General features: G+C 38.4%; 1 protein-coding gene across 1 annotated transcript; it reads right to left on the bottom strand.

Annotated features, from left to right (window-relative positions):
* Positions 1-291: 291 nt before the first annotated feature.
* Positions 292-16,717, bottom strand: LOC131369417 (phospholipid phosphatase-related protein type 4). Its single transcript, XM_058416091.1, has 7 exons — positions 16,389-16,717; positions 12,895-13,080; positions 8,833-8,962; positions 8,482-8,677; positions 7,167-7,224; positions 3,846-4,019; positions 292-3,721 (listed from the first exon to the last, which is right to left on the bottom strand). The coding sequence occupies exons 1-7, from the start codon at positions 16,464-16,466 to the stop codon at positions 2,327-2,329; spliced, it is 2,217 nt and encodes a 738-aa protein (XP_058272074.1). The 5' UTR covers positions 16,467-16,717; the 3' UTR covers positions 292-2,326.
* Between the last annotated feature and the right edge of the window lie 8,906 nt (positions 16,718-25,623).

The raw sequence follows: 25,623 nt of genomic DNA, 5'->3' as shown, positions 1-25,623 counted from the left end.
TGTGTATGATAACATAAATGAACAACTATAGTATAGTTTTAGAGAAATCCAAATAATTGTTAAGACACAAGCTCTGGTTATCTGATAGTTGGGTGAATGTTAATGACTGAATCACAAGGATCACTTACTTACAGAAAGAAATGTTTGGAGATAATATAGAAATGAAGTGAATAGTGTATCAGACTGCACTTCAGTCAGCCATTTATTTTAATGAAACCTCTAAAATTAAAAGAATCAAAGACACACAAAATCAAAAAAGGAATGAAGACTTCATTGTGGACTAAATAACAAACATTTATTTAAACACAGCTACACAGTTTTTCCCCTCATGGATCCTTTTTCTTGCGTGGATCTGGCACAACTGATGGAGAGAAAGACGATGTCTCGTAGCTTCTTAAACAGAGCCTGTGCCAGTGTAATGGGTGCTGCTGGACTTGTTCCCATACACAGCTAACCTATCACCACTTTCCTGATTAAACACAAACACAGTATTTTAGGGTAGAGCCCCTCAGTCATCTCAGAAACATGCACGATGCATTCCCTAAATGAAATGTGCACACACTATTCAGATGTCTTTCCTTTGTAGTGTCGAGGTTGCTACTCTAACAAAATAACACTTTCATAAAGATTGTCCACCAACAAGAATAAATGTCCAGAATAAACAACTAAATAATTACACTTTCTGCAACTCTGTTAATCCTTTTCAAAAAGAGAACAAAACATATGTTTGATATCAAATCATCAACATGCAGACGCTCTAGCTGTGCCACGCTGTATGTGGATTTACAAGAATACAGAGTGTTGTAGAAGTACTATAGCAAAGCACAAAACCTTCCCTTTTAAATACCCTTTGGCACATTTACATGTTTTATAAAAATCCACACACATAAAGAATATTGTTAATCTTCATCTCTATTAAAATAAACATTTAATTCTATTTTTTATGTGATAGTTGATATGGCACCACATTGGGTAAATACGTCTAAAAATAGTTAACTTGTGTGTTCTTATAATAGCCACATGTATATTTTGACTAAATATAAATATACTTTACATGGATATAGGGGCTGCTTAGATAAATATGGTTCCAGAAATCAAGCATATTTTTTCAGGATCAAAATTAGACATATATGAAATAGTTAATTGGATCTATGTGAAGAGATTGCAATAGAGTAAAGGAAATATCAGTGGCATAGGCTTAAGTTACTTCTGCCTCACTTTGTACACTCAAGTGCAAAAATGAGTAGAGAACAGCACAGCTAGAGGTCTGGGCTGTGAGTGATCTTACAGTAGCAGCAGAGTGTGTCCACAAGCACCTGGTTCTAACACACACACTAAAGGAAGACGGTGATCTATTTGCACCTTGATTTGCTACTGAACATACGTTCACCTTAGTGAGACCAGGAGAATTCATTAAATTACGGCGTACAGCAAAGTTGAAAGCAAGAAACACAAATTAAGTTAGTTCACGATGAAGTTGTGAAAACAAGGATTCGTATTGCAAGTAGGAGAATATAGTGCATGGTATTTCAAGCAGGGCCGGTGCATACATAATGTTGAACTAGGCAATTTCCTAGGGTGGCACTTGAGCATGGGTGGTTTATAGTGCCAACACTATTGTCCAGTATGTCATTTAACCAGGCTCTCTATGAGTGCATTCTGTAAGCACTTTAAATAGATAAGAAGACAGTCATCAGCAGTGATCAATTTGTAAAAAGTTTATACAACAGACTGGTTGGAGGTATAGCTACATTCTGTTACGCCTAGAGCATCAGAATAGCATGTACCAGCCCTGATTGCAAGACTATACAACAAACTACAGAAAATATTCTAAGCACTTATGGTCATTAAATGCTTCTCACAAAACAATTTTCTGCTCCAAGCTTTTTTTTTTTTTTTTTTGCTTTTTTTTCCCATATCTAAATAGGACAGCACCCATTTCAGAGAATATTTATATTACAAAAAATTACGGGCTAGGGTAATCACTGAAAAATTACTTTGTTCAACATTTATACAGTGTTTAAGTTAAGACTTGGCACTAGGTCAACTTCACAGTGTATAGAATAAAGAATTAGTTTATATGCTACAATATACTGTACTTCTTCTTTAGGACAACAGCCAACAGCATAGAAAGAGTTCTGGGTTTGTGCTTTTGTGTCACTGTGACAACTTTATAAACCAGTGATTTCATGCAGTGTAAGAAATGGTGTCATCCAGAGTGCAAAACACACCAGCAAACTGTACATGTGTGGACAAATATAAATGAACACCTCATAAATGGACCTCATGTGTGATACATAAACAGTGAAAAGGCATTAAATGCTGGCTACTCTTTAAATGCTGGGGTGGTGGAAGTGCCCTTGTAGAAAATGGTCCTGGTGTTGTCTGGGCTGTTCCCTCTTTCAGGGATTAGGATCATATTGCTTTTCCTTCTCAGTGTTGAGTCGCGACTCTCTGGGCCACTCTCATTGCTTTCTATAGGGGTGACCCGGATGGTGGAGATGGTTTGATGAGGGTGCTGATCTCCTACTGAGTTGGCTACAGTGGAAATAGAAGAGACAGCAGGAACTGTTGGGACAGTGACATGTATCGGAACACCAGAGTTGCTCCTTTTCCTGTCTGTGGAACCATAGCTGTCCCTAAGTGAATCACAATTCTCTGAGTCTCGGTTGAGGTCATTGAGCTCAAAAGACTGTCTTAAGCTGTTCTGAGACTTCCAGGTCCAGAAAGCGTTGCCTTCAGTAGAGTGGGCATGAACCAAGGGCCGTCCGTTCTCTGGGTGTGCCTCCACCCTGACTATGGAACTCTGGCTGGTAACACCTGAACCAGGCTCCTCACTCAGGCTCTTATGGCGGTGCAGAGGTGCAGTGGAGCTGGTGTGGCTACTGCTCTCAGAACTGCTGGAGCCTGCAGGCAACAGGCCATGCTGCTTGGACATGCCAATCACTGGCACAATGCGTGGTTGTCCGTTGGCATTCTTTTCCATGCTTTTCAGCCACTTGTCCCGTACACTGCCTCTAGGTGAAATGCTCATGCCTTCCTGAGTCTCCTCTGGAATGTGCACCAGTTGTGAAGAGCCTGGCCTGGGCTGAATAGGCACTCTTGTACCTCCAGCAATACCACAAGGGTTACTGGGTAAAGTGCTGCTTCCAGTGGCCAGTTTGAGACATGACCCTACTGGACCTTGCTGCTCCCCAGCAATGCCTACGGTGGAAGGTTCTGAACTACAGCGAGTCTCCATGTTGTTGGTGGAACACTGGCCCAGGGCACTCTCCACAGTCTGCATGGAATGCTTTCGATTGTCATTCTTACTCTTCCACTGCGATAACAACTGTTTGGAACGACTGGAGTCCATAGACGAATAGACTGTTCCATTGCGCCTTGTGTCATCATCCATGGTTGCTGGGTGAATCCGAGGCAGAGTGTTAAAAGTCACCATGCTCTCCTTATCTATAGGGCTGTGGGGCTGTGGGACTTCGACGTCCGCACTGGATCTCTTCAGGTTGGTAAGAGATCTAGTGTGACGGGTCTGAAGATTACGGTGAAGAAGTCCATCTGAGTGTGAGGTGGAAATGCCATCACTGCTGCTACGGCTTTTAGCAGGCAGATGGTGGCCAACGTGTTGACCCAGCTCACCCAGGGACCTAACAGTATCCTGAACCTGAGATTCATTCTTCAGCTTCTCCTCACTGGGTTGGAAATTCCCAACAGCATGCAGACCCTATCAGAATAAGAGAGTTGTGTATTAAAATAACACAATACACTACAATAATTCTAATGCTATATGAAATGATTTCTTGTGAAACTCTAAGGGCTTGATCTGATTATAAAAAGAAAGAACTCACTAAATAAATGGCAATGCCCCCTCCAAGGAGAAATCCCAGGTAGACATCAATAGCATGGTTCTTGTGCTGGATAATCCGGGTTAGACCACATATGATGGCACTTATGATGAAGGAGAAGACCAATAAGGGCTTCAGAAGTTTAGATGAGTCTGTCAGTGTGCTGTTGAAATACATCTGAGCAGAAACATATACACTCTCATTAATGAGTTACCTTTACACATATCGAGCATAGTACTGGCATCAATCTCGCACTGTTATTTTTCTTTACATGTACATATCAGAGACCTAGGTGGATGATGAGCTCATTCAATACAAAGCAATATGATGGCAATTAACTTCCACAGTGGTGTCTGCTTACGGCACTGTAAAATTATTGTCTATGGTAAAAAAATAAATGTTCCTGAAAAATGCAATTATAATTAAAATCATCGGCCTCATTTTTGTATATCTGCCGATTTAACTATTGCGACCATGTGTAATTATTCATGTATAAAGGTTTTACTTCATTGCTTTAAAAGCACAAAGATTTGTGTTAGATTGCATTGTCTTGGTTTTTAATAAGCCAGCTAAGATAGAGAGCCAGTCTTCATTTAAGCAGACATGGCAACTTCATATTGAAAAAAAGGGTTCCTGGTGCAGCAGAGAGATAGAAGGGCTAAAATATAAATATAAAATGAATTATAGAAAGATAAATCTGTTTTAAGAAGATGCTATGAGTGTCCAAACTTCATCAGGAACAGTATAAATAATTTAACACCTGAATATTGAGATTAGGATATTCTATTTGTTTCAGATTTTATTGATAACTACATATAGAAAATATTGGGAATGTGTCAATACTGAAACATACACTATATTGCCAAAAGTATTCGCTCACCCATCCAAATAATCAGAATCAGGTGTTCCAATCACTTCCTTGGCCACAGGTGTATGTATCACAGTATCACAGGAACTGTGATAGGATGCCACCTGTGCAACAAATCCAGTTGTGAAATTTCCTCGCTCCTAAATATTCCACAGTCACCTGTCAGCTGTATTATAAGAACGTGGAAGTGTTTGGGAACGACAGCAACTCAGCCACGAAGTGGTAGGCCACGTAAACTGACGGAGCGGGGTCAGCAGATGCTGAGGTGCATAGTGCGAAGAGGTCGCCAACTTTCTGCAGAGTCAATCGTTACAGACCTCCAAACTTCATGTGGCCTCCAGATTAGCTCAAGAACAGTGCGCAGAGAGCTTCATGGAATGGGTTTCCATGGCCGAGCAGCTGCATCCAAGCCATACATCACCAAGTGCAATGCAAAGCGTCGGATGCAGTGGTGTAAAGCACGCCGCCACTGGACTCTAGAGCAGTGGAGACGTGTTCTCTGGAGTGACGAATCGAGCTTCTCCATCTGGCAATCTGATGGACGAGTCTGGGTTTGGCGGTTGCCAGGAGAACGGTACTTGTCTGACTGCATTGTGCCAAGTGTAAAGTTTGGTGGAGGGGGGATTATGGTGTGGGGTTGTTTTTCAGGAGCTGGGCTTGGCCCCTTAGTTCCAGTGAAAGGAACTCTGAATGCTTCAGCATACCAAGACATTTTGGACAATTCCATGCTCCCAACTTTGTGGGAACAGTTTGGAGCTGGCCCCTTCCTCTTCCAACATGACTGTGCACCAGTGCACAAAGCAAGGTCCATAAAGACATGGATGACAGAGCCTGGTGTGGATGAACTTGACTGGCCTGCACAGAGTCCTGACCTCAACCCGATAGAACACTTTTGGGATGAATTAGAGCGGAGACTGAGAGCCAGGCCTTCTCGTCCAACATCAGTGTGTGACCTCACAAATGCGCTTCTGGAAGAATGGTCAAAAATTCCCATAAACACACTCCTAAACCTTGTGGACAGCCTTCCCAGAAGAGTTGAAGCTGTTATAGCTGCAAAGGGTGGACCGACATCATATTGAACCCTATGGATTAGGAATGGGATGTCACTTAAGTTCATATGCGAGTCAAGGCAGGTGAGCGAATACTTTTGGCAATATAGTGTATATCAGCCTGTTACCATGGCTTTTTTATTCATGTATTTATTTTAATTATTGATTTTCTTCTTATTTTTGTCTTGGCCAATTCCAGTCCCCAAGTCCCCTATGGCATGAACACATGGAGGAAAGAACTATCTGCCCTATTGCACATGCACTTGCTCCCAGACAGACGTACGTGCCTAATGACGCTGTGAGTGATAGGTCAGAAAGAACATATGTCCCCACTGCCACCAATTAAGCATGGCCAGTTTTGTTCTCTTGCCCATGGATGTAATATGCTTGTTTAAATGTACTTGTAAACGATACCCTAATACAAACAACCAATACCAGATGATACAGGTATAGTGTACCTTGTCACACTAATGAATAGACAATACATAATGGCAGCAATCTAAATATATTTCTTGATTAATGAGGACAATCAGAGCAAAGCAGACTGCAAACTATGCTCTGTGAAAATGTCAGGAGGTGGAACTGCAATATAAATAACCTGATAAAACATCTTAATGTAAAACTCAGCATGAGGAGTTCACTGCTAGCAGCACATGACTGCAAATAACCCTACAGTAAGCAAAAAAGCTATTACTCAGTTGTTTTTGCCAAACAGGCATTATTGCTCATTGACAACAGGGATTATGGAAACACAACTGAGACTCTAGCAGTAAATTAAAAAACATATACTCTGAAATAGCATCTGTATGTTGCATCTGAAGTGAATATATAAAAGGTAATTAAATACGATGAGCAGAAGGATCACAACTTTTGATTGGTAATGTATGTGCAAGAATAGGCAAATAATTGTAGTGTATATGTAAGAATAGACTCATTATTTGTGATACACGTGACTGGAAAACCTTAACGATGTATATGATTAATTAATAGCATGGTAAAATATACAACAATATTATTTATGCCATTTGTCCTTATGCAGTGACTGGGACTGTTCCAAGTTGTGAATCAGCAATACATCACTCATATATCCTCAGCATGAACACACACACACACACCCTCTACTACTCCCCAAACATTGAATCTAAAGCACTAAAGGGAAGTATTATCAAGCAAAGACTTTTTTTCTGTAAGTTTTAACTTCACTGTACTGTCTAAATGACAATAGCATACATTTATCATTTTAGAGAATTACACAGCAATGAGGCTGAATGATGAAATAGTCCATAAACACATCAAAGCTGTGTGCATTGCCTCTGTGCAGTGGTCTGAATTTTTAAAGCTTTTGTATGATAATGAGGTTAACCTGAATAGACGTTATACACTGCATGGGGGTGACAAGCTACTCACAGAGATGTAGACAGCTGCAAAGGATGCCAAGGTTGCATGCTGGGAAGGAAACGATTTTCTGGAAAATGAGAAGAACCCAAATGAGACTGAAAATTATATATGAAAGAAAATACATATTTATCTTTTCTAAACCGATGCAGAGAACACATAGTGCTGGTACTCTGCACAGGCTGTCAGCAAAATGAAAGCAGTTTCATTAAGCCTAGGTTCAATAAGCACCTTCCTTTAATAAAAACTTACCTCCACAATAATATCTAACTACATTTATCAAATATTTACGACCGGATATATTTAGAAGAAAGTGAAAAACTAACCATCAGTGTTGGGCTGAAAAAGTAATGATGCTATTTTGTTTTTGTTTTTTTTCTTTCTCCTGCTGTCTCTGGTGTAGGAACCTCAATCAATATACAAGTACAACAAAACAGCCCTCTGAATGCAAATCTGCCTTTGGTAAAGAAAAATACATCATCGAGCTGTGTCTGCTGCTATCAGCTTGACAGTTACTAAAGTGTGGACTTCTAATGGAAATGGGCTCTACTTTATTACCATTAGGTTGACGGGCAACAATAAAAGGCAGTGCAGCGTTTAGTTTATAAGCTGTTTGCTTAAGAAAGGTCATTTGTAACAATTTACACATAGTTTAGTCATGCTAACTTCCACAGCTGACCTCATTTTAATGACCAGCTTCTTAAGTGATTAAAGGATGAATAAAGATACGCTAGACCTTCAGTAAACACAAATCCCTACAAGAGCAATAAATCTGCCTGATAGCACTCTGTGGAAATAATGTACTAATTTAGTTAGAATTTAGTGAGCAATTCCAAGAACTGCCAAATGAATTCTGCAAAATGATCGGCTAAATTATTGTCATAAGAGCTACATACAGTTAAATTAACCTACGTACAAGCTTTATATCTGGAATTCCAAGGCTAGATGCATTTCTGATTGTTTCATTATTTACTGAATCTGCATTACACCAAAGATGACAATTCGCACTACCATCATTTGCCCTGAAACTTATTAAAAGAATAATGAAAAGCCTCTTTAGGTATCCAGAATAGCCCTTACTAATACATGCAAGCGCTCGTCTCCTTAGTTTTAAAAAAACAACACTGGAAATAGTTTGTTTCAACATCCCGTGTGGAGAAAGCTCTAAAGATAGATAAAGAAACACTCCACTGAGGAAATATTCAGGTCATTCTGTGACAGACTTCTGCATGCTTTCAGAGCCTTTGCCTGGCCTTGTGATGCGCTATATACCGTGCTACAAAATACAAAAGCAGACTGTCTACAATCTTTTGGTATCCAATCCTACCTGCCGGCATTAATGATGGCAGTGTCAGATCCAGAACATATGTCTTCCAGTATGAAAGAGTTCTCATCACAGGAGGAGTTCAGGTGTGTGTAGTTGGGTTTGCATACAGTAAGGAAATACGGTGTTGGGTAACCTGTCGACAGCTGGATGATGTCCGTTATCAAAGCAGTGGCACAGAGACCAAACACATGAACACCTATAATAAAAAAAATAAATGATTAAATACATTTTAAGGATGATGCTAGAAAGTAAAGTGTATAGTTCTGTACACTTCCAACTTCTAGTAAAACAAAAAATCAATGTTACTGAGTGACTGGGTCACGTAACTGAGTCACACTGAGTGCAACTTACCCACAAACCTGATGGCGCGTCGGACATAGGAGTTGAAGTTGCAGCCAGCTGCATTGATGTTGGCCTCGGCTCCAGGGCCGCTCTGAGTTTTGGAAAGCCAGCAGAACAGAATGCCCTCTCCAATCATTATCTGTAGACAAAATAATTTTTTATAGGTTTTTAGGTCCTTATTTCACTGAATTGAGGACTATCATTCTGCAAATGTGTATAAGAATGAGTGCATGATCTATTTTATTTCTGCACACTTATGTATTAATGTCCTCTCACTATAGACCTGCTGCTGTGTATCAGAGATCTGTGTATCTTTTCTCCTTCTGCCCTGAATCTGTCCGTCATTCAACCTAAACTGCATCTGCATCTGCACCTAATCTGTTAATTTTTTTTCCTCTAGTTTTAACCCATAAGCAAAAAAACTTCAAACTGCCATCAACATAAATCTGTATGATCTGACTGAGATGCTCATGAAAATACGCATGATGAATGTTGTCCATAGACAGTGTAGACATGGTGGCCTCTGCTGCCTTGTCCATAAAGGCTAGACTGCTTTCGTCGATAGGTGAGGAGTTTAAATCCCGGCAGGGCTTTGTGTTTGATGTCAGCGGTGCTCTACATATTGCAATGGCAGGCGAGCTGTTATGGATATAGACAGACGGTTGGTTTGATGAAGTGCCACACAGTGAGCTAAATCTGAACCCTGACAGCATGCAGATCACACCACACACCTCTCTGTGTGACTGACTCTGGCCCCCCAATCTCTCTCTCTCTCTCTCTCTCACACACACACATACACACACACACACACACAAACACACAAACACACACACAGTCTCTCCTCTACACTGTGACAATTGGCAAAACCACAGGAGTCCCAAGAGCCTGCAGTCACTTCCGCCCCTTGTGCTAAATCTGTCAGGTAAACAGACTTTACACACAAATGAGCCGAGTAAAAAGAGAGCAGAAGGTTTATTATCCACTGTTATTTAAACTAAAAGCTTAGTATTTATTGTGTATTGTGTATCTGTGTTGTGTATTTGAATATACAGTTTTCTTAAAGGCAACTGGAAGGTATTGGATTCATTTATGCTGTGATGAAAAAAAACAAAAACAACTACAGTCAGTGACATCATCACCAACCTCCAAAGTGCAGGGTGAAAGTATCACAATCCACCATTTGACAAAGACCATACCACAGGATGCAAACCACTCATCACCAGTAAGAATCAGAAGACCAGACTGGAATTATACAGGTGTGATGATCCGGTTTCAGTATAAGTTTTTGGCCACAGAGATACAAACAACTATTGGTTTTGGAAATTTGAGAAACACAGTACAAACATGGCAGCATTTTGTAATCTTCTCAGTTCGGTTAGCTGTTAAGATGGACTGTGTGTATAAGCAGGGTGTTCAACAATGCCCTTCATCATGATCACTGGTGAGTTACACAGAAGAATATTGCCAACAAATTAAGCAGTGTTTTCATAGTTCATACTTCAAACCCATTTAGCCGTCTAGTCAATTGTGTTTAATAAGCTTCAAGAGGTCAATATGAAGCCGAGCATGAAATAAAGAATGTGTCTAGCCATAAGGGAGCCCTGCTATCCTCGCTGCTATAAATCTAATTTAATAACTCTGTGTACCACAGCTCACAGAGTTTCTGTGTTCTGAGACCAGGCTGACCTAATGATTAATTTTACTTCTTTGTGTGTATATACAGTTAGGGAAAAAATTATTTGATATTTTGTACGTTTGCCCACTGACAAAGAAATGATCAGTCTGTAATTTTAATGGTAGGTGTATTTGAACAGTGAGAGACAGAATAACAACAAAAAAATCCAGAAAAATGCATTTCAGAAAAGTTCTACATTGATTTGCATTTTAATGAGTGAAATCAGACTCAATCAATCAGAAAGATTTCTGGCTCCCAGGTGTCTTTTATACAGGTAAGGAGCTGAGATTACAGTAGGAGCACTCTCGGGGAGTGCTCTTAATCTCAGCTTGTTACCTGTATGAAAGACACCTGTCCACAGAAGGAATCAATCAATCAGAACCCAAACTCTCCATCATGGCCAAGACCAAAGAGCTGTCCATGGATGTCAGGGACAAGATTTTAGACCTACACATGGCTGGAATGAGCTACAAGACCATCACCAAGCAGCTTGGTGAGAAGGTGACAACAGTTGGTGCGATTATTCCCAAATGGAAGAAACACTGTTGTGGTCAAATGAGACCAAAATCCAGCTCTTTGGCATCAACTCAACTTGCCATGTTTGGAGGAGGAGGAATGCTGCCTATGACTCCAAGAAGACCATCCCCACCGTCAAACATGGAGGTGGAAACATTATGCTGGTGTTTTTCTGCTAAGAGGACAGGACAACTGCACCGCATCAAAGGGACGATGGACGGAGCCATGTACCGCCAAATCTTGAGTGAGAACCTCCTTCCCTCAGCCAGGGCATTGAAAATGGGTCGTGGATGGATATTCCAGCCTGACAATGACCCAAAACACACGGCAAAGGAGTGGTTCAAAAAGAAGCACATTAAGGTCCTGTAGTGGCCTAGCCAGTCTCCAGACCTTAATCCCATAGAAAATCTGTGGAGGGAGCTGAAGGGTCAGCCACAAAACCTTAATGACTTGGAGAGGATCTGCAAAGAGGAGTGGGCCCAAATTCCTTGAGATGTGTGCAAACCTGGTGGCCAACTACAAGAAATATCTGACGTCTGTGATTGCCAACAAGGGTTTGCCACCAAGTACTAAGTCATGTTTTGCAAAGGGGTCAAATGCTTATTTCACTCAATAAAATGCAAATCAATGTATAACTTTTCTGAAATGTGTTTTTCTGGATTTTTTTGTTGTTATTCTGTTTCTCACTGTTCAGATAAACCTACCATTAAAATTACAGAATGATCATTTTTTTCCCTCACTGTATATATATATATATATATATATATATATATATATATATATATATATATATATATAAAACACAGTCCTATGGAAGGTTTAACTGATGCTCACTGATGTTCCATTAGTCTCCAAAAGCACTACTGAATTTTCATTTAAATGACTGTTATAACTTTTATATGGATTATATGGAATATACAGTCATCTAAACTTTATCAAGAAGAGCTAGAGTATAGCTAATATTTTGAAGTATATTATCTGGGTGTAGTTGACCTCTAAGACCTTCCCACAGGCATGATCTCATCTTCTTTATGGTCAAATAGCTTACAAGGCAAACAACTTTCCTATGTTAATTTCTCCAGACTACAGGCAAAGTTGTCAAATATCAGTACAACCTGTAATTTACATTCACTGTTCACCTTATGAGGAACACCTACAACACCTGCACATTCACGCAGTTAATCTCAGCAGCCAGTCATAAAGCAGCAGCACAATGCAACTTGTGCAGAAACAGGTCATGAGCTTCAGTTAATGTCAGCATCAATCATCAGAAAGGGGAAAATGTGGTCTGTGTAACTTCAACGGTAGAATAGATGTTGATTCTAGATGGGCTAGTTTAAGTGGTTTAGAAACTGCTGAGATCTCTTGAGATTTTCACACTCAACAGTCTCTAGAGATTATACAGAATTGTGTGAAAAACAAAAACTCCTTGTAAGTGAGAGGTCTGCAGACTAAAACACTTTCTTGATGATAGAGATCAGAGGAGAATGACCAGGCAGGTCAGTAATTGATTGACGAAGACGTCTGCTTTTGATACTGCATATTCCATAGCAAATAAAAAAAATACATACACAGAGCTGTTCTCATCTGCTATATGCACAAAGCAACACTCTTTGTCCTTATATTAAGCAACTTTTATATATATATATATATATATATATATATATATATATAGATATATATAGATATAGATATATATAGATATATATATATATATATATATATATATATATATATATATATATATATATAGATATATACACACACACACACACACACACACACACACACATATATATATATATATATATATATATATATATATATATACACACACACCTTATAAATGTCTTTCTTGTGTGTGTGTACGTTATACTTACCGTGAGGGCAGGTGCACCAAAGGTGAGGATGAGGAGCATGAGGAAGGGGATGACCTCATGTGTTGGCTCGATGTAAGGTAAACTCAGACTGCGATCATAACAGCTGAAGCCCCAGTGCACAGGTTTGAAAATGTCTGTCCATTCTAGAAAGTAAAGGCTCACTACTGATGAAACCAGGATTGGAAGCTGGAATAAAAGAAAGGCAACATGGTGAGAAAATGTGGCAATAAGTCACTATCATTTCTATTTTTTTTTTTTTAAGTGACTTAAAAAAGTGATCCACTGTACGTTGCTACAATAGAAATTATAACATTAGAATAAACATGAAACATATAAACCTTGTTGCTGGAACTACTGTTTAAGCCATTCTGCAACAGAAAATTAATCAACACTTTGTGACCAATCGGTATCAAGCATTCAGCAAAATAAACAAGCATGGGAAAATGAATTTGGATTCCAATGAGTCTTTTGCTAAGAAGAGAACATGTTGGGCTTAACACAGCAAAGTGTCCTCTCTGTGGCGTATGGTCTAAATTTGGCCGTTGGCATCTTCTCGCAGACGTGTTCCAAATACAGCTTTAACAGGCAACCTTGAAAAGAGAAAGCACAGGAGCTCTTAGTGCTGAACAGAAGGACAACTCCTGCTGAGCTTGGGAGTGCTAACAGATCCTCAGTTGAATTCAAGCACAGTGAAATACTAAAAGACCAAAAAATCTCTCAAACCAAAACATGCCACTCTGTTCAATTGATCTGCATTTCATTATTATTATTATTTTTTTTTTAAATCCTAAAAGTAACCAAAGACCCCAGTGCAGGAAAAAAATCTACAACATGTAAAGACCTGGATGCATTATAACCATGTAGTAATGCTGAGGACCTCTCACTCTTTGTCTTTTTCAGGAGAAAGGAAAAAAATATAGGTCAGTGGAACCACCTTGACTACAGTAAAGTTTTGCAGAATCAGCATGCTGAGGCAGCTGCTCGCTGTAGCACTGTGCATATCAAGCAGCTTCTATTTCTACTTCCCAACCTCCAAGTGATACCTCATTAATTGATCAGGACAATGAAACAGGCATGAGAACCACTGTACACCACAACAGGCCATGTAATACGATGGAAGAAGTGATAAGTCCTTCTGTCCTAGAACTTGGCACACTTTTAGGAAAGGTACATTAAAGGGTTAAGCCTAGATGCAATTTCAGCAACACAAAATCCAATCTGGAGAGACAGATTAGAATTCCTCTCGTACCTGAAAATGGCCTTCTAAGATTTCAAAGCTTATTCAAGTGTATCACTCATCAAATGGTCGACAAAGAACTTGGAGGAGGAAGCGAAAGTCATTTCAATAATGAATTTATATGAATAGGGAATGGTTGCTTATTTATAGAGGCACAGGCGTGGGTAATATCACAACAAGCACTTAAAGATTCCCACATCCAGCATTGTTCAAATATTCATGCTGTGCTATAGGTAGCAGGTGGAAGAACAGATTAGGACACTCTTTACCTTGAAAAAAAAAATTCAGCTACACACACACACACCTGATTCACAAATCTATAAATCTACAACTGGATTTTTGTGCAGCTGTTTTGTTAAAACTGTTATACGAATAAAACTGAAATAAATGTAATATTTTGTTGGAAGTCACATGACTTGCAATTCTTCAGACTAATTATAGTTATAATAATTGTGATTACATTTCTTTACAAAATCTTAACAGATATGACCACAAGAACAGGTGATGAATGACCTTTTTATTTATTTATTTGTATATTTCTAAAATACCCACATGACTGGCTACTTGTATACGTACATACAAGCACAGGGACATACACAAAAAGACAAAATTACAGTAATTCAGTAATACAGTAATACAGTAAAAGAGGCAAGACCTATTTTTCAAACCGGTTATTGGCTACTTTGTGTGTATCATTACAATTATCTATTAGCATATTAGCTAGACATCTTATTTAAGAATATTATTTCTCTCTCTGACACACATAAAATTGGAATTCTAGTTTTGCATCTTTACTCAGTTGTGTATTACTGTAGCTAAATAATGCTACATGTACATCTACACCAAACCCTAACCTCACATATGTCCACATAAAGAGGTGAAAAATTTCCACTCACAAACCATATACAAAAAAAAAATATATATACTGTATATACTGTTATACTGTATACATACACACACACACCGATCAGGCATAGTATTATGTTTTGGTCCCCCTTTTGCTGTCAAAACAGCCCTGACCCGTCATGCACTGTGCATTCTGACACCAACTTCTTCAGCAATTTGAGCAACAGTAGCTCGTCTGTTGGATCGGATCACACGGGCCAGCCTTCGCTCCCCCCGTGCATCATTGAACCTTGGCCACCCATGACCCTGTCACTGGTTCACCACTGTTTCTTCCTTGGACCACTTTTGATAGATACTGACCACTGCAGACCGGGAACACCCCACAACAGCAGCAGTTTTGGAGACGCTCTGATCCAGTCGTCTAACCATCACAATTTGGCCCTTGTCAAACTCGCTCAAATCCTAACTCTTGCCCATTTTTCCTGCTTCTAACACATCAACTTTGAGGATGAAATGTTCACTTGCTGCCTAATATATCCCACCCACTAACAGGTGCCATGATGAGGAGGTAATCAGTGTTATTCACTTCACCTCTCAGTGCTCATAATGTTATGTCTGATCGGTGTATATTTCTGTTTGCTGGATCAAGTCACAAGGTGCATGGCCACCTCGTGTGTTTGACCCAGATACGCATGATTCTCACAAGGCCAAAGGTATAATGGTGAAATCTTAAGAAAAATCACTAACAAATACAACTAATGACTAACACAGTATTAAATGTATGGGTCAGATTTGTCCTTATCCTCACATAAAGGAAATAGGTGTCTGTGCAAACAACTTGACAAGGTCTATAATGTGTTGCTATAAAAATAAATAAGCATGGATGTTGTGAATCAAATATGAGGTGGACAGGAATCATTAGCCTTTTTTAACCACATTACATTTTTAATCTATCTGATCTAGAAATCTCGAGGCATCACTGCACGTGATCTCATTCACTCAGGGTGTAGGAAAAAAACTGCTAAAGAAAAAAATGATTTGTTAGTAACCTGTTTAGAAAGTACCTTCTTGGCTTAAACGCAACGTGAAGCCTGATGCATGAAAAGCCTACTTTCAAAGCCCCAAACTATAACTATTTAGGGAGCCTAGATGCACAGAAATGGGTTCAGTACACCTGCTATAGGCTACAGCACCCAGATTTGTACAGTCCCAAAGCTTAAATCTCGGATCCTAGTTTAAATGCACAAAATATTTAATATGCAAACATGTGAGATACATGTGCACCTTTGCAAGCCTGTCAAAACAACAACAACAACAAAAACAAACAAACAAACAAACAAATAAGCAGCATCTACTTAATGGCTAATCATAACGTCCCGATTCTCGCGATACACAGTAATCACTGACCCACCTCAACAAAATAGAAGCATGGCAGCAAAGAAAGGCTATCCTTAGTCGCATGTCCCTTTGCTCTTTCTCTCGCAGACATGGCTATTTCTTTGCCTTTCCGTGCCAAGAAGACAGCTGGCTCACTTGTAGCGTTTTTCAGCGGACCACGACCACCAGCCGACCATTCCAGGCGACTAAAGCTGCCATCAGCTCCAAGGATGGAGGAGCTCTAAATGTCTTATTACAGCATCTTGTCTATTCCCTAAGAAACAGTCCCGGTTTTGTAGCTCGTGTGTAATTTGCAGTAATATAGTGCGTGCAGGCTCGCTGGTCAAACCAGAGAATAATTGATTTGGCGGAATGGCTACTGTACTGATGCGCGTGCGCACAATAACAAACGCTTCACGCGCCCCTGATCTCACAGGGCTGATGGGGGAAAGAAAGCCTCAATTATTATTATTATTATTATTATTATTATTATTATTATTATTATTATTATTATTATTATGATTATTATTATTATAAGACTAATATATGACCGTGCACTGAACTGGCAATAAAGTAGGCATATTCAAAACACGTAATGTATCAAAGCAATGTATATTATTACTTGTTACTATTACAATTATAAAATATATATTTTAATTTGACCCTTAGCCATCCATTAATGTCGGTTTCTGACATAATCAATACATCAATACATAATCAGTTCTGACATAATGGTGTCTTTGCATAATCAATCAAAATATTATAATATTTAATAATATTATACTAATATTATAATACAAATATTATATATATATGTGTGTGTGTGTCTTTTGTACTTATAAATATGAATAAAATCCCATTATACAATTCATGCTTACAGGAATACTGCTTATCGTTTTCAGTATCCTGACTATACTCACACTGCATTCACTCTCAGCTAGTAATTTTAGGACATCCTCTACTGTCATTCCAAATATACTGATACACTGAAAATGTTAAGCTCTAAAGTCAAGCATATATTGCATATCTCCGTACCATCTAATCCCCCAAGTCATTACTCTATTAGAGTAGATGGATAGTTCTTGTCAAGTTTCATTGAAAAGAGACCTTCTTTTTGTTGCAGGAAAACAATTAGCTGGGCTTCTTTCAGGAATCCCAGCATAACTTAGTGTTAATATTTTTCTTTTTAAAAGGCTTGCTCATGTATTCTCATGAAATTCTATGTGTGGGTTGCATTCTTGGATTATATAAAATCTGCTTTTGGTACATGTCTATTGAAATGAATCTTGTGTTTTATTATTATTATTATTATTATTATTATTATTATTATTACTATTATTAATAATAATAATAATGAGAGGAAATATTATTATTATTATTATTACTATATGATATATACAATTATTCTGTTAAACAGTTGTTCTATTAAATATATCAATTCACACAATTTATTCTGTCTATGGTGTATTCTGCTGTTTCTGCAGGAGTACCAAACATTTTCAAATTCACTACAGTCAGTGTATGTTAGCTTGGTTTAGTCTCTTAAGCCTGTTTAACACAATTCCAGTGGTCTGTAACAATTATTACTTATCACACTATATAGAAGTTAAGTAGCCTTTCTTTGTCACATAAACAATACCGCTCAAAAGTTTTTGATCACTTGCATATTTCAGCTTGATTTCAGCTAGGGTGGAAGACTCCATCAATCAATCCATCTTGTGGGAGATGCTCCAGGAAGCATGGGGTGAAATCTCATCAGATTATCTTGAAAAATTGACAGCTAGAATGCCCAGGCTATAATTGCTACAAAAGGTAGTTTTTCTTTATGAAGGCAAAGTTTGAAGAAAACATTCATCATTTCCATCAAAATCATTATTTCTAACTCTGACATGTCAGCATGTCCTGTTCTTTTGCTATATTTTCTATTCAGACTAATTTCGTGAGTTTCCTTGGAAAACAATACAATTTTTGAGTGATCCCAAACTTTTGAGCGGTAACGCACAGTGACAATCGTTCTTCGCATATCCCGTCCTTGGAGGGTTGGGGTGAGAGCGCAAGGTCAGCTATGATGCAGCACCCTTAGAGCAGGGGGTGCTTGGGTTTGAGGGGTTTGCTCAAGGGCCCAACAGCGACAGCTTGGTAGTGCTGGGGCTTGAACCCTATTCTTCTGATCAACAACCCAGAGCCTTAACCACTTATATGAGATGATCGCAATAAAATCTTGGCAGAATTCTCTAACCGACTGTGCAATAATGTGTTTCACGATTAAATAAAATGACTACATTCTGCCATACTGTGTCCATAGTGATGCAGCATGGGTTTGTAGCTACTTTGACTGGAAAGCATGAAATTGTTTCCAGTTTTCATAATGGAACATAAACCTAATGTGTTTGAACACATCATTTGCATGCTAATTAGCTAGCTACAAACCTAGCTTCAGAATCAACACTCTCTCTGCTGCCACAGTTCAACAAACCACTCTTCTTTTAAATCCCATGTTTTGTATACTTTTTGTCCTTGCACCATTGTCCTGTGAGTTTTGTGTAATCCTATATGCTGTCTTTCTCTTGGTGGCTTTTAGATGAACATCAGCCGTCACATCAGCCGCCTAGATTCAATCAAAATTTTTGAACACTTCCAGAAATGTTATCTTTGGTCACAGTGGCACTAAATCTGACACCAGTAAGCATGTCTCATTGTATGTTTTAAGATGCTGAGAACAGCTCTGATCCCAGGGCTGAAAATCACATGGGGTAAAGCTAGTGTGAACTGGACCCAGTATGAAACTGCCAGAGTTCCTGCACCTTTACATTCACTCCACACTACTGGCAAATTCCCTGTCCTACTGTGTCTAACATCTTAGTTCACCATGCAGAGAGAGAATAGGCAGAAGGGGAATATGGGCTTCATAGTATTCCTTTTCCTTTAACCCTTTGTGAACAACAAAGACAGAAGTCCAGCAAATTCATCTAAAATGCAAGAAAATCCTGTAGAATGAGATCATAAGACAATAAGAATCTACTCCTCCAGGTTTTGGATCTAGTGGTCTTTTGACTTCTATGTATGCCTTGTCTTATAAGTAGCATCTTCTTTTCATATGTGGCTGTAATCCAGGGATTATAGTTTCTGTCACATTCTATATAGGACTATATAGGATTTAAACACTCCGTAGCAGCTTATATTAGAATCCCTGCCTCTTGTTTTTCAGCATTTTGTCAGCTGTTTGTCATTATTGCCCCAGTGGCAAATAGTAATAAAATGCTGGTGCAGTAGAGAAAGTGCAATTCTGTATCCATAGGTAGAGTTTAAATGAGTTTCATGACAACTGAACCACTTCAGTCAAGGATTTTGAGAGCGTTACCATAAGGCCATGTTTTGTGAATGTAATTCTTAGAACAAAATGGACTTGGTTTGCTTGTGACCTGCTGGTGAAGATTCATAACCCCAGAAAAAAGAATCATTTGCTCATAAGCAGCAACCTCTTATAGTCTTGGCAATTTCAGACAGGCATCTTTAAAAAACTTTCTTTACAACTCCTGATTCCTTTAAAAGCTTATCACACTTGAAATCATTAACCCTGGGTCATTTTAAGTACTGGGTTATACGTTTCACACTGCTTATACTGTACTCCAGATTGATCCTGGGTATTCATAATTTGACATTTCAAGCAACATTCCTAAACCCTTGGTTAATGTTTTTATATTTTTGTATGTGTGTGGTATCAGCAACCATGACTGAATAAATACAGCACATGATGGGTTTAAATAATGATTTGTTATGCACGTTCACATCAGTAAGGGGAAAAAGCACAGGTCTGCCTTTATGTATCAGAGCAAGCATTGTTACCCTTTACAGCTTTCTGATCTTTGTTGGCCTTTTTAAGCTTGGTGCATAGTTGACTGGTTTTATACGAGATACTTACCTCCATACTAACCTGTTAAATATCAGATACTTACCTCCTTACTAACCTGTTAAATATCAGATACTTACCTCCTTACTAACCTGTTAAATATCAGATACTTACCTCCTTACTAACCTGTTAAATATCAGATACTTACCTCCTTACTAACCTGTTAAATATCAGATACTTACCTCCATACCTGTTAAATACCTGAAACTTACTTCCATACCCCAAGTTAAATACCAGATACTTACCCCTACCTACCTGTAAAATACCAGATACTTACCTCCATTTCTAACCTGTTAAAAACCGGATAATTACCTCCATAACCTGTTAAACACCAGATATAGTATATATTTCTGATTATATGTCTCTACAAGGACAATGTGGCAACTCAAATCAAGGCAGAACAACGAATTTAAATAACCTCCATGTTTCTTTTATACATTGCACTATCACATGTTAACTGGCTGGACACAAACACCTAATCATAAAGCTTTGGCATTCCGTCATTTACTCCATGGACATCTCCTACAGCAGCTCTTTTAAGGTATTGTGTTACGGAGAGTTAGAACTCAGGTGGAAAAGTCGACGCAAAGCGGTGTAGATATCCACTGAACAGACACTTGAGTGCTGGCTGAATCAAACGAATCGAACAAGAAGATTCGACTAAATCAGAAGATCAAATAATTGAGTCAGAAAAGTGAATCAGATTCGATTCCGTTCGAACAGCGTGCGCATGCGCAGTATGCGTTAAAATTATGCCGTTACCCGGTGTTACAAACTTCGGACAAATGTGTTGTCAGTGGACACGAAGTAAAACCTGGACATAATGAAGAGTTAGACTGGATATTCCATCTTCCTTCTGGGACCTGAGATGCACTAAAACCTCCTAAAAAGGTAGGACTTTAACACACCTTGTGTTATTCAACTAATCAGCTAATTAATAGTCATTTCTGAGTTATGTTGGCATGTTAAAGCATGGAAAACTTTAAAATGCGAAAAACATGGATATTTTTGGATACTGTATATATGATGGTCAGGGTCACCTGACCATCACACCTATATTTTTTCATATTTTTTAAACCATTCCAGATTAAGCCTCTCTTTGCTATTATAATAACCTCCAAAGATGTTCACTAGATTTTGGAGTGTGGCTGTGGGGACTGGCTTATTGAGCCACAAGACCGTTAGTGAGGTCAGGCACTGATGTCCAGTGAGGAGGCCTGGGGTACAGCCAGTCTGTGTTTCAGTTCATCCTAAAGGTGTTCAGTGAGATTGAAGTTAGTACTTTCTGCAGGCCAATCAAGTTCTTCCACTTCCACAATAACCTTGGCAAACTAGGTCTTCATCAATGTCACTTTGTGCACAATCGCATTGTCATGCAGGCTTTTCTATGGCCATAGTGACAAACTGTAATGCTACAGTAGTACAAAGACATCTAATGTTATCGTGTGAACCTGTTGAGTTGTTGTGGGGAGGTGGACGGTAAGTAGAGAACTCCTAGTGTCCAGGTGGAGAACATGCAAAAAAGACACTAATCTCACAGTCAGTAACTCAAGTGCAGGATTGAACCTGGGACCCTGGAGCTGTGAGGTGACAACGATTCCTGCTGCACCACTATGCTACTAGTTTTTAGTTAATCTTGAATATTTTTTTTTGGAAAAATTAGATAGTTAAATTACATTTTCTGGGAAATGTAATTCAGTGAGTATATACCGGGTTGGTGACAGTAGGATTCTTAAAGCACTTTGCAAAAGTTTAACATGTAAAATATTATTATTCAAATAAATGACTTCACTATGACATCCCTCAAGAAGTACAGAATTCTGCTTCTTCTATCTCTCTTATTAAGGCATAATATTATTATATGTAATATTTTAAAATGTAATGCTTTTATTCCAAAGCTTACCTTTTTTTTTTAGATGCTTTTGATCCCGAGGGCTCTTTTTTTTTTTACCTCCGCATTATTTGTCACATACATAACCATACACAGAAAGATGCATTGATGTATTAAAATGCTTTTTGATTGTCTGTGTCATAAAAAAAAATGAATCAATAATAATAAAAGAAAAGAAATAAAGAAGAATAAAAAAATGTAAATAAATAAATAAATAAATAAATAAAATAAAAATAAAATATCATTTCAATAAAATTATGATAAAATAGAATTTACTATATAGGTGGGGAAGGGAAGGAAGTTTATGGAAAAATATTAAAATGTATATATGCATATATATGCAAGGGTAAAAATGTATATATTCAGTGTATGAATGCAGATTGGTGGTAGAACAGTATGAATATTGTGAATAAAGAGCAGATGTATTGCTGTGTGCAATTATAGTGAACAAATGTATGCAATATGTGTAGTGCAAAATATATACTGTGCAAAAACAGGTCTTGTGGAGGTAGTGTGTGTTGCGTAGGTGAGTGCAGCAAAAGTCTAGGTTCAAGGTATTGTCCTGGTTGTATTGTCTCTATGTTTGCCTTCAAGAAGCAGAAGTGTATCCCTGATCACAACAGAAAGAACAGTCCATTGTTCAGATGGCTGAGGTCCTTTGCTGTCTTTCAGCACTGCCTGCTGTATATTGAATGCAGGACTTGAGAGCTCAGCTATCCTGCTTGGTGCTGTTCCCAAATCAGTGCAGGTGTAAAAGGTCCTTAGCACCTTAGAAGGCAGCTTGAAGTTCTTTATGGGCAAGCGTAAGGATTTGAGCGAGTTTGATAAGGGCCAAATTGTGATGGCTAGACGACTGGATCAGAGCATCTCCAAAACTGCAGCTCTTGTGGGGTGTTCTGTCTGCAGTGGTCAGTATCTATCAAAAGTGGTCCAAGGAAGGAACCAGCAACAGGGTCTTAGGCGACCAAGGCTCATTGATGTACGTGGGGAGCGAAGGCTGGCCCGTGTGATCCGATCCAACAGACGAGCTACTGTTGCTCAAATTGCTGAAGAAGTTAATGCTGGTTCTGATAGAAAGGTGTCAGAATACACAGTGCATGATGGGTCAGGGTTGTTTTGGCAGCAAAAGGGGGACCAACACAATATTAGGCATAATGTTATACCTGGTTGGTGTATATCGATGTCTTTGTGTTCTGACTGAAAGGCCTTGGTTGTTTACAGTCACATGCCTTGGGAATGTAAATGAGAAGTGAATCACAACACTAGAATTGGGGAATAGAGTGATGTTGATTAGATGATTTTAGAACATATAATTAAAATATGGACAGAGAAAGCTCAGTAATGTTTTTTTTAAAAAAAAAAAACATAAATAGCAAAGTAGTAAGGTTAATTGTACAGCCTCTGCTGCTTCTGCTGGCAGTGTGGTTTTGATATTACTCATGAATGGTGAGTAGCCTATGGAAGAATTTAGCATATTTTCCAAGCATAGTTTCTTCTGCTATAAATGGACTACAAAAATAGTTGATGGTATTGAGAGGCAGACAACATGTGTATTCGCAGTATGCATTGAAAAAAAAATATTGTTGGTTGTTGTGTTACAGACTTTGGACAAAAAACATGTTTTCAACATACACAAATCCGAAATAAAGCCTGGGTGTTAGACTGGAGCTTTCATCTTCCCTCTGTTACCCAAGATGTTGTTGGAGCACTAAAACTTGCCAAAGGTAAGACTTTAGGCCTGGTGTTATGTCTGGGGTGTATTCTAGCTCAGGGCTGTGTGTGTCAGAACCGGCTCCAGATCCACCATGACCCTGACCAGGATAAATTGTCTATTTAAAATGAAGGAATAAATAAGTGACTGTATTGTGTATGAATGTATTCTGAATACACAGTTTTAATTTCGGAGAAAGATCACCACCTGCTGTTTAAGTTCCAGAGTATCGAGTTTGCTTCTCCTGCACACTTTCTTCACTTAGTGTGTGTAGTGTAATTGTGTGCATTAAAAATTATGTACAGTTTAGTATAAATATTAGTGATAAATATTCAAAGCAAAAAAAAAAAACATTACGATTTAAATGCGATGGAAATGTAGAAATGAAAAAGAAAATTTCCAAAATATCAGTGAAGTCATGAAAATGTGGTAAAGGTCTCCACCTAGTGTTTCATCGGGGTAATGTTCTTCTCATTAAACATTTTTTTTTTTAGGTGCTCGAGTGAGAATGCAACCTGAAGGACATCACACTGGACTCTATGCTTATTTTGCTCTGGAGGTAAGACATCGGAACATAACACCACAGTCAGCAATTTGGCTTAATGAACCGAGTGTAATTAGTTTCACAACCTTGTCAAGGGCAGTAAGCTCAGCTTTAATTTCATCACAAAATATATTTGGTTATTACTTTCGCAAGAGACAGGTCAACATAGGAAACTTTAATTTTGAACTTGAACTCTTCTGTGTGAGAGTTTAGACACATTTCCTGAGTAGAACTGGGATTTGTATAGGTATCAGACTGGATTGAGCTCGATTTGGCAGAAGTCGTTAAAGTGAATTTCAGCTGAAGGTTGAGAAGGCTGTGTAATCAGCAGGTCATTATCACTGAAGAGACTCATCACACTGGAATAAGTGTGAAGTGATCCTGCTCCACTCCGCCCACATGCAGAGGTTATTTAGCACTACTTATTCGGCACTAATAAAAAACCGATATGTTCATGTGCAGCATGCTGTCCTTGTGCTGTTATTACTGTAGTCAGTATACAGTTCATAAATGTTCAATATGCAATTACCTACAGAATAAAAGACAATGTGACATGTTATAGCAAAGGTATAATTTCCTGACATTAATAAAAACAACATGCTGTTATATAATTGCAAAACAGTTGTTTCTTCATCACTCTCTCTTGTTTTTGTCTCTTGAAGTTAATAAGACAACATGTCATGTTACAGAGAAAGCCCTTTGTCCTGATGACTGCCTTAGTGACTAGGACACTGAAATCTTATTCATTAAATCCCAAAGAAATGTCTTCAGAAAGCACCCTATCAATTGTTAGACCATTTTTTTGTGTTAAATAATAACATGCTTACTATTATGCTTACATTATTGGGACTAGCCGATCTACAGGTCATGCTGAATTCGCTGTTACTTGTATTAGACCAAGCTTGTAGTAAACAAGTGATTTGCTTCATAGTTGGAACCGTCAGATCAATACCCCTATAGAAAATCGATAAAAACACCTTTTGACTAATCAGATTCAGGAATTCAACAGCAGTAAGATGTACTGTTCAATCTACAATTTGTGAAATGTTTAAATTATAACTCACTAGTCATAGATAGCATGAATAGAAATTCCCACAGGGTGTGTGGTGGAGAGAACCTTGATTTAGCAGATAGTTTGTCAGATAGTTTTGACAGTGACTATTATTTATATTCAGAACAATATAAATGCAAGCTGGACTTTTATTCGCGTAGC

This window comes from Hemibagrus wyckioides, linkage group LG01, assembly GCF_019097595.1.
Source record: "Hemibagrus wyckioides isolate EC202008001 linkage group LG01, SWU_Hwy_1.0, whole genome shotgun sequence".
NCBI classification, from domain to species: Eukaryota; Metazoa; Chordata; class Actinopteri; order Siluriformes; family Bagridae; genus Hemibagrus; species Hemibagrus wyckioides.
The sequence above is the reverse complement of the archived record's forward strand: the minus strand, read 5'-3'. Positions and strand labels throughout refer to the sequence as shown.